This window comes from Thunnus thynnus, chromosome 13 (genome assembly GCF_963924715.1).
Source record: "Thunnus thynnus chromosome 13, fThuThy2.1, whole genome shotgun sequence".
Taxonomy (NCBI): domain Eukaryota; kingdom Metazoa; phylum Chordata; class Actinopteri; order Scombriformes; family Scombridae; genus Thunnus; species Thunnus thynnus.
Window position 1 is genome coordinate 11,932,797 of NC_089529.1, and position 13,984 is coordinate 11,946,780.

The window sequence follows — 13,984 nt, forward strand, 5'->3', positions numbered from 1 at the left end:
CCCAGGAGCTCACCAAAATAAATAAATGCGGGTAAAATCTTTAGCCTCTCTTGTTCCCATGGTACTCTTTAATACAATAAACTTGTCAGGGTGATAAACATGACTGTGGTTTGCATATGGAGTCACATTACATGATTTGTGAGCATTGATTTTTTTCAAATATTACACAGGCCCTCTGAGATTTGTACTGTGAAGAATTGAAAGTCTAATATGTCTCTCCACTGTCAACACTGAAAGGCCTGTGTTAAAGCAATAACTTTCATTTGAAATTTGTCAGGGAAGTGGTTTTTTTGTTTGTTTTTTTGTTTTTTTGTTTTTTTTACAGTTTATATATTTTAGTAAAGCAGAAAACATGGATTGTAGGTGGGAAGTTGCACCTTTTATCTGTTGATTTATTCCAGATTATGGCCAAATGCAAGAAACATTTTTTTAGATTTGACATTAATCTCAGAGGTCTGAATATTTTTTTCCCTGATTACTATACTTCAGAATGGACTTGAAAAGCTAAATTATAGCCTATACAATAACTAAATATACTAACTCAAATATTGAAGATAAATAGCAAAAATAAAAATGAAATAGAAACTTGATATATAACCATAACTATAATATGTTATTTGTTGAAATGACTTACTAACCAAAAAAAAAAAAAAAAAAGAATGGTGTGATGTGATAACATAAACACAGACAAGAGACATAGCACTTCATTCACAAAAGCTCTACTCCATCACAGCTATCTGGGTCAGTCACTTGGCCATTATTGTCTCCAGTCTGATGGAACTCTGACTGCTTTCCATGCTGTTATTTCTCTAAGTTCAAGCCAAGTGGATGAAGGCCTGCACATAGAAGTCTTGTCTGTATTTTCTATGTTTTTTCATGTTAGGTTGAAGAATTACTTTGCATTATATTTGAGACAATATAATTAAAGCTTATAGTGATGAATAGTCTAACTAAAAACAGCAACAAACCAAACATCAGTACTTTTATTTCCATGCTTTTATTGGCAATACTGCATTCACAAAGTACAACTGACTGTTCACAAAGGCTTAATTATGAATCTTTATTAAATGTGAGATACAGGATCAGTCATACAAAGTTTCAGGCAACATAGTGAGCAACATGATTAGCTGCTTTTTTGTTGTTTTTTTTTTACAGTTTATATATTTTAGTAAAGCAGAAAACATGGATTGTAGGTGGGAAGTTGCACCTTTTATCTGTTGATTTATCCCAGATTATGGCCAAATGCAAGAAACTTTTTTTTAGATTTGACATTAATCTCGGAGGTCTGAATATTTTTTTCTCTGATTAATATACTTCAGAATGTACTTGAAACTCGCTAAATTATAGCCTATACAATAACTAAATATACTAACTCAAATATGGAAGATAAATAGCAAAAATAAAAATAAAATAGAGACTTGATATATAACCATAACTATAATATGTTATTTGTTGAAATGACTTACTAACCAAAAAAAAAAGATATAATACCACTACCATGTACAGAGGGTGGCAGTATATATTTTACACGCCGTTTTTTCACACAAGAGAAGAAGACTCTGGTAGTCATTTGCGCATGCGTTGCTCGCACAGCGGCAGCTAACAACAACAACAGTCCTCTCTGCTCTATCATTTCAAGATGGCGGACCTGCTAGGTTCAATCTTAAACTCGATGGAGAAGCCTCCGACAGTCGGCGACCAAGAAAGCCGACGAAAGGCTCGAGGTACATAAAGTATTGACCCTAATAACGACTCATTTTGTAGTTTGAAACGGTCGAAATGGATATGATATTAGAATGAGACATATTAAAATATTAAAAGGACAGGCGAATAGGGGGCATTTCTGGTGCTTCTATTATAACATGATGCTGCTGTTACAGTCACACAACCCTGCTGAAACCACTAGTAAACACCCAGCATTGGTGTATTTGCTGCAGCCTGTTGAAAGAAGTCTTCTCTGAGTATTCACACTGCTCTGCCTTTATATATACATTTGTTGTAAGCCCTTAAGATTTCCATTCTTGACCAGCGTGGGCTACCTTTTCCCTCATTGAACTCAAACCATTATCTTGGCTATTTGCTCAGGCTGAGGGCATTTCATTGCGTTACAGTAGATATAAGCCAATTAAAGAGTACCATTAAAAGTCAATTATGTTAATAAAATGAGTGCATAGTTCCTAGCCGTGTTCATTTGAAGCGATAACTACTATTGATAGATGCTAAACATCAATAGCATTCATGAGATATTGAAAGTTTTCTTTGAGACTTTCACAGTTACAAACAGCAGCCACTTTTCTGAGGCTCCATTTATATCTAATAAAAACAGCAACCAACCAATATTTTCACGATTAATTGTTCAGGCTATGAAATAGTGAAAAAATGGCATTTATAATTTCTTTTCTAATTACTTAAATTTGTCTGACTAACAGTCCATAATGTTCAGCTATTCTATTAACAGTTATATGAAAAGGAAAAACAGTAAATCTTCACATTTGAGAAGTTGGAACCATCAAATATGAATATGAAATTGATTGAATAATTATCAAAATAGTTGCTCATTATTTTTTTGTTGATCTAATCGTTGTAGCCCATAACTACCATATGGCTCCCCAAAAACATAGGAAACTGGGAGTACTTAAACTATATCATTTTCTGTTTAAAGATCTAAAGTTATACTTTTCAGTTGCAACTCTGAAATTTTCAAAATTGTTAAGACTTTGGCGATGCTGACTAGAGTATTGCAACAAATAAACTTCATCCACTTTTCAGCTGTTGTGAAGAAATAACCACAAGACGGCTTTGATAAAAAAAAAAGTGACCGCATCCATTTCATTAACTGTTATGAGTATTCCTAGTAATAAAACATCAGAGGCTGTTTGCTCTTGGACACATGCTACAAATAATAGCCCAGAATGATCTGGAAATGTGGTTTGGGGATTACTGGAAGTCTGTCTCTTGATGAGCTTCATTTTTTTCTTTGGTATTTAAAAATACACGTCGATCAGTTGTAGCTGTAAGACTACATGATATGTGTTTACAATGGAAACTTGAAATACTATTCAACATTAACAAACTTTAACTTCTGTCTTTCTTAAGAACAAGCAGCAAGACTCAAGAAGATGGAGGAAGATGAGAAAAGAAAGAAAGCAGAGTTCAGGAAAAAGGTGAGAGAACAAGTGTCATATCTACCACGAACTGACTTAAGTTCTGGCACTTCCTTCACTAGTATCGGTGTAAATCACATGCAAAATTACACTGTGGCTTCCTTCATCATTTGTTTAGATGGAGAAAGAGGTGTCGGATTTCATCCAAGACAGTTCACAGCAGAAGAGAAAATATAACCCTATGGGGAAGATCGAAAGGAGTATATTGTAAGTCGTCATTGCTATATCAAAGAATTAAAATAAGCCTTTCTAGGCGAGAAACACAAGATATTTGTGTCACATGCTCATAAATATTTCTTCCCATCATACAGGCATGATGTTGCAGAAGTGGCTGGTCTGACCTCTTTTTCTTTTGGGGAGGATGAGGAGAGCCGTTACGTCATGCTTTTCAAGAAGGTTTGAATACTTTGTTTTTAATGCAACATTAGATAAAAAAATACAGTCGCTTTGATTTAACTTATGAGCAAATCACTGTGGGGCAATGTGACTATTTTCCACCTTGTGCTGTTGCAGGAGTTTGCTCCATCAGATGAGGAACTGGAAGCCTATCGCAAAGGAGAGGAGTGGGATCCCCAGCTGGCAGAACAACGGCGCAGACTAAAAGTAAGACTTGCTCTTGCTCTTTTGTAGCACGACTGAGATGTGTTTAGTTGGCAGCATTGTGTAACAATACTGTCTGAAAATGAAATCTGATATAGCCAGAGTACTTTTAATTGCTGGGTCTGTTTTGTTGTGTATTTTTCATGTTCCTATCACAAAGTAGCTGGACGTAGACAAAGTAACATTGCTAGATATTTCAGGTGCAACTACACTGAAGTTAGATCACAGCAGAAACATTTTAGCCATCTTAAAAAAAATCAATAACAGTTAAAAATAGATTTTGATGTCTCAATGAAAGGGAAAGCAGTTCCCTGCGGAGCTTTCATCCACTCTACACCCATATAGGGAGAAAAATGATAATTTCTTTGGACAAGTGCCTTGACTTAGATTACTTTGACCAGAAAAGGTCTTAACTGGTAAATCATTATTGTGTTCCTCTTTCCATGTAGTTTATATGTGTAATCTACACTTGACTGCTTACAAGTCACAGTACCTTCTCAGGAGGGACGTTTAAAAATACTTGAGTTTATTTACTGGAGTTGAAGCAGGTTGAGAAGAAACAGGTGTATCTAAACATAATTTAACATTTTGTATCGCCAAGTAACTCCTAGAATGCTTTTCACATAGCAGCTTAATTGTATCTAACAGTATAAGGTGTGGCTTTTTACAAATCTCTGACTTTTTCTGTTCTCATCACTGTAGGAACAGGCTGCGTTGGAAGAAGCAGCATCCAGTCAGACAAAGAAGTCAGAAGCATGTCCCAACTCCAATTATAGAGACAAGTACAGTCACCTGATTGGCACCTCAGCTGCAAAAGATGCAGCACATACACTAGAGGCCAACAGTGCTTACGGCTGTGGTGAGTATACAGTGATGTTGCTCTGCCCCTCACATCATTCACATCTTTGCTCTCCTTGTCCCCGTTTATTTACCATTGATGTTGGTAATTTTCTCTCCCAGTTCCGGTGGCCAACAAGAGAGACACCCGCTCCATAGAAGAAGCCATGAATGAAATCAGAGCGAAGAAACGGCAGAAGCGAGAGGACGACACGGGAGCACAGAGCAGCAGTTCTTGAGTCTGCCACTGTCTGTCTACTACTGTGTGTGTGTGAGTGTATGTGCGGGGGGTGTGTATGTGTGTGTGTGAGGGCGCCTTACTGTGTCTGCGTGCACAGTCGTATTCATCCTATAATGCAATATTCTGTACTTCAGACATTTAAAAGTATAACTTATATGACAGGCGCCGAATCTAGTATGTATGTCACTCTCTGATCTAGACTGTACTGAAATCATAAAATCTTGTTAATGAGGATGCTCAGGTGTGTCTAATCCAGGAGGCGGATTACTATATATGTTTGTTTAACATTTGCCCGTGACGTTCTGTCGATTATCAAGCTTCTCACACATAATTGGACCATATATAGTGTGAGAAACTTGTTTTGATAAAACAGTGTGTCGAGGTGTTACTTAAAAACACCCAATATCTTCATACATATATTTTTAGAGATTTTTTTTTGGGGGGGGTAGAGATTTTTTTTGGGCAGTGATGGATGCAGATGTGCATTCACAGTTCTAAGCGACATTTTTATCATTAAGAATATTGACAATTTTGAGCTTTAACCAGGCCGCATGAAGTTTTGATAGCAATGTTTTAGGGGCAAGGCATGACAGAAAAGTCCCACCGACAGTGTTCCTAATAGCCAGAGCAGCTTTAAAAGGGAAACAGGAATGCCGTCTATTGACCATCTTTTGATGTGGTGTAATGAGTTGTTTTTTTCCTGCTAGTCTCAGCCTGTTTCGAAACTTTGTCAAAGTCAGGATAATGCCGTTTCTTCCACCTCAGGGAGAACGGCTTTTTAGAATCGTTTGAATTTTAAGAATCTGTGATTAAGTCAGAGATTTCTTGTTCTTTGTTTCTGTACATCTGCACTGACTGTGAATTAATCTGTTACTCCGAGATAATGTTTTGTCAACAAGCCACATGATGGCTCACAATAGGCATCATAGGAGGGGAGGGGGGGGGGGGGCGGAAGTACCAGACTCCATGTCGGGAAATGGATCACTAAGTTTTATTCCAAGTCTTTTGTTTGTCATGTTTTCAAGCAAGGGTTTCTTGGCATCTTGATGTCTTTTTTTTAACATGGTTGCACTGTTTTATCCCCAATGTGTATTAATAAATGGAGAACAGTATTAAGTGTTTGTTTGTTGTCTTTATTTTCTGCATAGCCCCCATTTTACATTTTAGCTCAGCATAAGCAAAAAAGAAAGTTAAAGATGTACAACAGGCAAAAAACATGAGCTAAGAAGAATCACTTTCAATATACTTTAATCCAATACAATAAAAACATGACAAAATACAGCTTTTAAAATGACCCTAGGGTTGAATCAGCATTATTCAGCAATAACTTCACTATTGCCTAATATAACAGAGGATAACAGCATAATAAAATCCCTGTTTATCTACATACTTTACATACAGTACATCAACCATAGATGTTTGTGTTCTTACATATGTGAAACTGAGCTTATCTCACGAGGAAACCATTAAACTTTGTTGGGGGTAATGAGTGTTTATTATTTAGTCAGTCCATTTCATCCCTCTAGTTTTAAGATAACATGAAACATGACGTTTCATTTCCTGTAGGAGGCGCCATCGATTAACAGAGAAAAAAAGTTGGATTTTTTTTTTTTTTTTTTTTTTTTATCCTTGTTTCACACTGTCCTGCAGTTTCTGTCCTGCAGAAACATATTTATTGCGCGTTGAGGACTCAGTCACGCACATGTAAAAAAAATGAAGTCCACGTTTTTGTTCTTTTTCATCATTTGGTTTGCAGATGCAGAGCTAAAACCCCGGAAAGGTAAGACAGAGACCCTGCTGATGCTTATTCTGTCCTGATCAGACGTGTGGGGCTTGAAATAAGGAAAAGCATGAGAATGTTTAAACAGATAAGGAAAGTTTTCTCGGGACATAGCAAAAAAATGGACTTAAGATTAACATCTTTTATAGCTCTTAACATAACTTAAGTGTTTTGTAGTGAAGCATATTTGCTTCATAGTGTCACAAAAGCCACCAGAAGTTAAATCATGACTTCTTACTTGTCTTTATATGGGCTGGAGTGGGATCAGTAGCATTTGCTGTTTCCCTTGTTTTCCTTTAGTCTGCATTTCATGGAGCTGACTGTCGCTTAGACAAGTTTCTCTAACATTACTTCTCATATTATAAAAGTCTGTTTTTTTGCCGTGCAGTTTATCTGCGCCATATGCGTTTCTCAATAGCTCATCCTTCCCATTTTTTGACACCCAGGGTCCGGGGTGGTGTGTACTTTCAAAGACAAGACTTACAGCCCGGGAGACAGCTGGCATCCCTATCTGGAGCCTTTCGGATTTATGTTCTGCATGCGCTGTGTCTGCACAGAGGTACATTTATAACAAACTGGATCACACCAGAAAAATAAATGCATTTAAAGGAACATTGCACTTAAAAAATTGCCCCATAGTGCTTGCAGAACACTTGCTGACTTTGTGGTTGGGATTTAAAGGTGAGCTTGTAAACTTCTAACTATTGCTCTCTCTCTCTTAGACAGGCCATGTGAAATGTAACACAATCAAGTGTCCCTCTCTGCCGTGTGAAAACCCAGTGGCTGAGCCTCAGCAGTGTTGCCCGAGATGCACAGGTAGACTGTCCTCTCAACACCTCATCAGCTCTGTCTGAGAGAACAATTCCTGTCAGTGACTTTAAAGCTTCTTTTCCTGTTATGTTGTGCCCTCCTCAGATGAGCCCAAGGTCCCCGCAGGGCTGAGAGCTTCTGTGAAATCCTGCAGATATAATGGAAGTATTTATCAGCCGGGGGAGACCTTCACTAAGCATGACCTCTTCCCATCCAAGCAAAGCAATCAGTGTGCTATGTGCACATGTTCTGTAAGTTGCATCTAATTTACTGCTTCTTCTGTTTATTTGATTTGGTGAAATAATATCAAAGCCTGGTTTGTAATTCTCTTATAACAACTTAAGTTGTCAGCCAATATGTATTGAAATGATGTCTGTTTATATAACTCTTTTTAGAATAACGTTACCATGTGATTTATAGATGATACAAATAAAATAAAAAACAAATAAATGGAAAATAAGGAAGCAGAATTTAACAGAAAAATGCAGCAGAGTTTGAAGATGTATCTCAATCTTGAAATACTTGATACTGAATATTTATGAAATTCTCATAATCCTCTTTTTCCACTTAAATGTGTTTGAGCACAGATTAAATGGAGTGTAAAAATCCATGGAAATTCAGCATGTACTGTAATAACTAGATGTACATAATGCTTTACAGTACACAATACAATTATTTAGGACATTAAAGCTCTCAAGCACCATCTAAAGGACCCTCCTTCAAAAAATCTATGAGATACTGTGGCCTAATTTCTTATTTTTTGTGCACTGGAAAAGGTTTTCTTAATATTTTTTTAATCAATTTTGTGTATGTATTGCAATTTTGAGATGCCATTGCTAGTAACTAATGTAATGTTACTGCATATGCGTGAAGAGTATCTCTGCCCAATAACTTAACTCTTGCTATGCAGTGAAATTGGAGCTATATCGTTAATGTATTTTATCACTGGTGGTCTTTGCTGTGTCTGTCGGCTTGGCTTGGTTGCGATGGACACTTGAGAATGGATGAAAGCTTTAATTTAGAAAACAAAAAGCAGATATCGGAGAAGAAAGTGGAAATGAGAGCTACAATTTGGATTTGTCTTTTAAAGATGTGAGAAGTAAATTTCATGAGCTGTTGAGTGGTGTTCGTACACAGATGTTTCTACGCCTCTGATTAGACAACTAACAACACTAAACTTGACTAAATGATTCCTTCCTGCCGCAAGTGGTTGAAATGGTCACAAATCATGTTTCTCCCGCTATATTTCTTCCATGGATCCCTTAGTAACTTCCTCAACCTGCCCTTGTGTCTTTGGGACTGTTATTCTGTTAAGGCTTTTGTATTTAATGTAACATGCTCATAGCTTTGCTTTTTCTGTGACTTCCTTTATATCACAGAAAATAGCAGGATTATGATCATCATATATTGCACTTTTGAAAATGGATTACTTGTCTGATGTTTTTCAAGACATGTCTTATGATGTCTGGGGCTGCTCTGGTTCAGGTACCAGAGAGGGTCATTTGTTATTCATGCGATTGGTGGTTTGAGTGTCCTTGAGCGAAACGCTGAACCCCAAATTGCTTCTCATAAGCAGGACAGCACCGTGCCAGCAGCTCACTCGCCACCGGGAAAGAAAATGTAAATCACTTTTTATAAAAGCCTAATGAATATTATGTCTCATTATGTTTTTGTGGATTGATTTCAAGAGTGTTAGGTCTCAGTAGACTCTATGAATATTATTATCTGTTATTCCACGTGATATAAATGTGAATTCACATAAATTACGTACAGATTTTGAGAGGCTATCTCCGTGCTCTCAAGATCACTTTTTAAAAAAAATGTTCCTCTTGCTTTTTTATTCTCAGAATGGAGACATCTTCTGCGCTCTGAAAACATGCCAACCAATCACCTGCTCCTCACCAGTTTCAGTTGCAGATACCTGCTGTTTGGTGTGTAAAGGTAGTCAAACGTCCTCAACCTGGAATGATGATTTTTAGGAACTGAACATGCATATTCACTCTTAGCATATCGCTGATGAATGATAATTATTTTCTGATTTTGTCATATGAATTACCAATAAAATACCTTTTTTTAATAAATTTGGTTCCCCTGTAATGAAAAATCATACAGTATCTTTATATGTATATATATATATATTTTTTAACACATATTAAAAACATATTTTCAAATATTCTTAGTGTTTAATTACAATGTGCTTGTAATTTTGTAAAAATCAAATCATTATGACATAATTCAACTAAAAGTCAATACATGATAATACTGAATTAAAACCCAACTCTAACATAAATGCCATGTTTTCCATGTTAATGGCCTCATACTTGGTTTTGGTCTTTTTCTTTTAGATAATAGCACCAGTGGCTCCTCATCAACTGAGGATGGAAACTTACAACTTAACAGAGGCGTTGTATGTTCTTACATATGTTGGATGTTACTTTCATTTGAAATTGTTGCATGTATTTTTATTTCTTTTAATGAATTTGACAGTATCAACGTGGTTTGTTCTTATTAAGTATATTTAATTGCTGAACAGATGAAAGATAATTGTCTTTTATTACATCTGTGTTTAAAAAAGAGGCATTCAGTCGACCAGTGTTCTGGAGAGCAGAGCAGGGCGCAGCCTGACCATGCCACCCCATCCAGGGTCAGGACTTCTCTCAGAGGCCTGAGTCTCAGTAAACTTAACCTCAAAGGGGCTTCAGAGACCACTGTTAAGATTTTGTTGCAGAGGAAACACCAAAGAGGTGAGACGTTGTCAAAGCAGAAAGATCCTTTATAGGTATTTGATTTTATGGACATGTTCCTCACAACTTTACGATCGTTTCCATATGCAGCACAACACTCAGATGTTTTCCATTTCTCTCAGCGTGTTTATACAATGGCAAGACGTATTCTCATGGAGACATATGGCACCCAGTTTTGGGGAAGGTCCTGGAATGCATCCTTTGCACTTGTACTGATGGCCTCCAGGACTGCAAACGCATCACGTGTCCCAGCCAGTACCCATGCCAACATCCTATGAAATCGACGGGAAAGTGCTGCAAGACTTGTCCAGGTAGTCAAAGTCTTATCATATAATGACTGTTTACACTGTAAAAATGATCTGGACTGGCTTTAAACAGCATCCACACAACTTTATCTGTTTCTTCTCTCTAGAAAGTAAAGCTGAGAATAACCAGACCCAGTGTTATCTTGGATACAAAAATAACCTCTTGGTGTATAAAGTAGAATCATCTTTGAAAGTCGACTCACCCAACACAGTTCGGATCATTGCTGTTGAAAGACAAAGTACTGCTGAGATCGAAGTACAAGTATGGAAGACTGTAGAAGGTACTGTGAATGTTATAATAATTATTTATTAATTAATTATTATTATTATTTGACATTTTGAGAAAAATGTTTATTCCCTTTCTTAGAATTATATGAGAAGATTGATACCAGTCCCTTAAATATGCAGCTACAGCCAGCAGTTGCTTAGCGTAGCTTAGCATAAAGACTGGAAACAGCTGGCCAAGAATGACTAGTCTAGCATATAATCCCACATAAAACGATAACTTCTACACTTCAATTTTTGTACAGATTAAACTACTGAAAAATAATGTGTTATTTTGTGATCTTAAGAGGTACTGGTAGGTAGATTCTGTCATTTTTGTTACGTCGCTGTTTCCCCCTGTTTCTAGTCTTTATGCTAAGCTAAACTAAGCTAAATCTTCTCATCTAGCTCTCAGCAAGAGAAAAAATATTCGTATTTCCCCAAATTGTCTAACAACTCCTTTAAAACCAACATATTGCTGCACCAGTGTATGACTCTAATCAGAGTTATTGATTTATGCAGGTGTTTTACAACTAATGGAAATCGGTGACGTTCAAAGGAAAGATATTATGGATCATCCAGAGAATTACACATTACTCACAACACTTGATGAAGGTTTGTTTGATGAAGGAGTGTTTGTGAAGAATTATTTCATGATGCATTTTTTTATTTTTAGACTCTAGAAATATGCAGTAAGTTTCATTTGTTGAAATCCTCCGTACTTTTTTTTAATATGATTATTTAGACTTTGGTGACAGATTAATTTCACCTTGATGTTAATTCAAGTTCGGCTCATTTTACAGAGACGTGGAGAAGATTTAAAGAAGAGGGAGAAAATCTGAATAAAGCTCCTCAGGCCACAATTTGTGAAGAAGGAATCCGGGAGATGATGACTTTCCTAAATCCCAAGCAGACTGAAGGCCTGTGTTCACCCTAGTAGTCACTCTTTATACCAGTATTCCCAATAACCATACATTGTTGACATACATACTTTATTCATACATTTTGCACTTGGATGTCCTGCGTCATTCCTGTAATACAAGAGGAATTTCTCATTTATAACATTGTTGTTTCTTGATTTATGCATTGTTTTCCATCATGTTTTGATTATCACATATTTTTTATTTGTAAATTATTAGGTTGCAAAACACATAACCTGGCCGATAGTTCCGCCTCCTCCTGTCCTGAACATTATTCGATCTGGTGGATTTTATGTACGAGCTCTAAACAAAATGCAACACAAGGTAAAGGTGAATGTGAAGTGAAGAGATGAGAGCTCAGAGCTGGAGACATCCTCAGTATCCTGTTATAAATCTGGAGGTTTAGACTTTGTTGACACAGTGACGTTAATATGTGCTTCTGTTGAATAACTGAGGGCATTTTGGGATCAGTATTTCTTAAATGAATCCTTTGCTTTAACTATATGAGAATCACTTGTATTTTAGAATATGTTGGGCAAGGGGCCACGTTCTGTTCAGAATGTAAAGGTTTTTTTTTTTTAATAAGTATATTATATGATCATCAACGTATTTATTGTAAATACAAAGTGAGGTTTTGTCACCTAATTTAAAGTGTATTGGTTCTTGTATGATTTCTGTGTATATACGTACATTTGACTGTCTGAATGTTTTTTTGTTTTGCATGAAGTAGCAACAGGCTGTAGCTGTTTTATACATCCACAGGATCATATTCTAATGACATTTTACAATTTTAAAATATTTGTATTTTAATGTGGTCATAGCTGATGTAGCTGAGTGCACTCTGTACCTCTGCTCACGATTTTAACCCATAAACTTTTCACTGTGTTTGACACCACTAAACATTTTTGTCTGATTTGTTTAAAGTTGTGACTTAAGTTAAGCTGTAATGAAAAAGTCAACCGTAGTAACAGTTGGGAATATGTGATTGGGACAGGCGTAAGATGTGGACAGGTTTGTGGCTCATAGTTGTTTTTGAAGGCATTGTTTGAAAACAATTTGCTGATTCATCTATGGTCTGCATGCCGGCCACAGCAGAGCGAGCCTAACACCGTCGCCTGAAGGCTTCTATTAAATACGACTCCGGAAGGCCGGATAAACTGTGTTCCCGCTCGAAATGAAATGTTATCAGAGGCTTGGAAATCAAAAGCAGAAGTTGAAACTCCCTTCACCCTCCCAACATTTCCCTAAAAATCGCCTGTTATTAGTTATTGTACCTTGATGAGACTCTATTGCGTCTGTATCACACCTGTGCAATCATTCTTCTTTTTCCTCAAACTTAAAGGGGCAATATGTGGGATTTTTCTGCCTGATAGCACCTCGTTATTCTGCTTTTTTGTTAACGCTCCGCTCTGATGAACTTATTCAGGATGGAGGGTAGAAGCCAATAATAGCAGTTTTATTGTTCCATAATTGTTTATTGCAAAAAACACTGAAAGTTTCTTTCTGTTTGTTGCCATAAAGCAATCTCCCTTTGAACTGGAAAGCACTTACAAGTTTTATAAAAATGTACGCAAAAAGTTGCACACATTGTAAATTGTCTAGTGGTTAAATGATTAATACCATACAATGTAAAGTATTTTTATATATACATGTATTATTATTATTATTATTATTATTTTTATTATTGTGTATTATTGTGTTTTTTAAAGCCAGTGGGGAAATCAATCTTAATGTCCAACAAGAATTTCCCCAAAAGTAGCATTTGAGATGATTTTCTTATTTAATTTATAGTTTTGTTTACTTTCATTCTTTAAATACTCTACAAAAAACTTTGGGTGCTCTTTTTCACCATGAAATATCATGTCAACAGCGCGATTAAATTGACATAAATTTGGAATTCAAAACCAAAATTACAGACACATAGTACTATAGCCTGCCAATAAAATGCATTAACTGCAAAAATGAGCAACCAGTAAGAACAGAATACATTTATTATGGCTGTATTTTTTCCTGCATCTGTGTTTTTGCTACTATGTAAATTCAAACCCTACAAATCACTACCCTCTATCTCTACTTCATTGTTTTGAGTTTTTGTAGGGTTGTGCTGTTAGATCTAATTGTAGGCCAAGAAACTGAAAGGCATCTGTATTTCCAAAACACAGAACAAAGGAACAACATAATACTTAATTACATAGGAACCACCAAAACAAATCCAAACTTTAAAGTAAGACTACTAAAGACAGTATCGCCTGCTCATGGAAATAATGAGCTCCCTAGTCCCCGTGTACGTGAGTATGATGATCTGTGAGAGCAGCAGCA

General features: G+C 36.3%; 2 protein-coding genes across 2 annotated transcripts; both read left to right on the plus strand.

Annotated features, from left to right (window-relative positions):
- The first annotated feature begins 1,565 nt into the window (after window positions 1-1,565).
- spag7 (sperm associated antigen 7) lies at window positions 1,566-5,954 on the plus strand. Its single transcript, XM_067607942.1, has 7 exons — window positions 1,566-1,724; window positions 3,097-3,164; window positions 3,283-3,371; window positions 3,476-3,560; window positions 3,678-3,767; window positions 4,467-4,623; window positions 4,725-5,954. Exons 1-7 carry the CDS (start codon window positions 1,640-1,642, stop codon window positions 4,838-4,840), a joined length of 690 nt encoding a protein of 229 aa, XP_067464043.1. The 5' UTR covers window positions 1,566-1,639; the 3' UTR covers window positions 4,841-5,954.
- A 376-nt stretch (window positions 5,955-6,330) lies between these two features.
- chrdl2 (chordin-like 2) lies at window positions 6,331-12,565 on the plus strand. Its single transcript, XM_067607943.1, has 11 exons — window positions 6,331-6,622; window positions 7,069-7,181; window positions 7,345-7,438; window positions 7,538-7,683; window positions 9,280-9,373; window positions 9,778-9,839; window positions 10,008-10,176; window positions 10,299-10,487; window positions 10,589-10,762; window positions 11,268-11,360; window positions 11,549-12,565. The coding sequence occupies exons 1-11, from the start codon at window positions 6,556-6,558 to the stop codon at window positions 11,680-11,682; spliced, it is 1,335 nt and encodes a 444-aa protein (XP_067464044.1). The 5' UTR covers window positions 6,331-6,555; the 3' UTR covers window positions 11,683-12,565.
- The last annotated feature ends 1,419 nt before the right edge of the window (window positions 12,566-13,984 follow it).

Coding starts and splice junctions, on each gene's coding strand:
- spag7 (XM_067607942.1), top strand. CDS start 1,640: ATGGCGGACCTGCTAGGTTCAATCTTAAACTCGATGGAGAAGCCTCCG. Junction 3,561..3,677: donor ACGTCATGCTTTTCAAGAAG/GTTTGAATACTT, acceptor GTGCTGTTGCAG/GAGTTTGCTCCATCAGATGA. Junction 3,768..4,466: donor AACAACGGCGCAGACTAAAA/GTAAGACTTGCT, acceptor TCATCACTGTAG/GAACAGGCTGCGTTGGAAGA.
- chrdl2 (XM_067607943.1), top strand. CDS start 6,556: ATGAAGTCCACGTTTTTGTTCTTTTTCATCATTTGGTTTGCAGATGCA. Junction 6,623..7,068: donor AGAGCTAAAACCCCGGAAAG/GTAAGACAGAGA, acceptor TTTGACACCCAG/GGTCCGGGGTGGTGTGTACT. Junction 10,763..11,267: donor AGTATGGAAGACTGTAGAAG/GTACTGTGAATG, acceptor TGATTTATGCAG/GTGTTTTACAACTAATGGAA.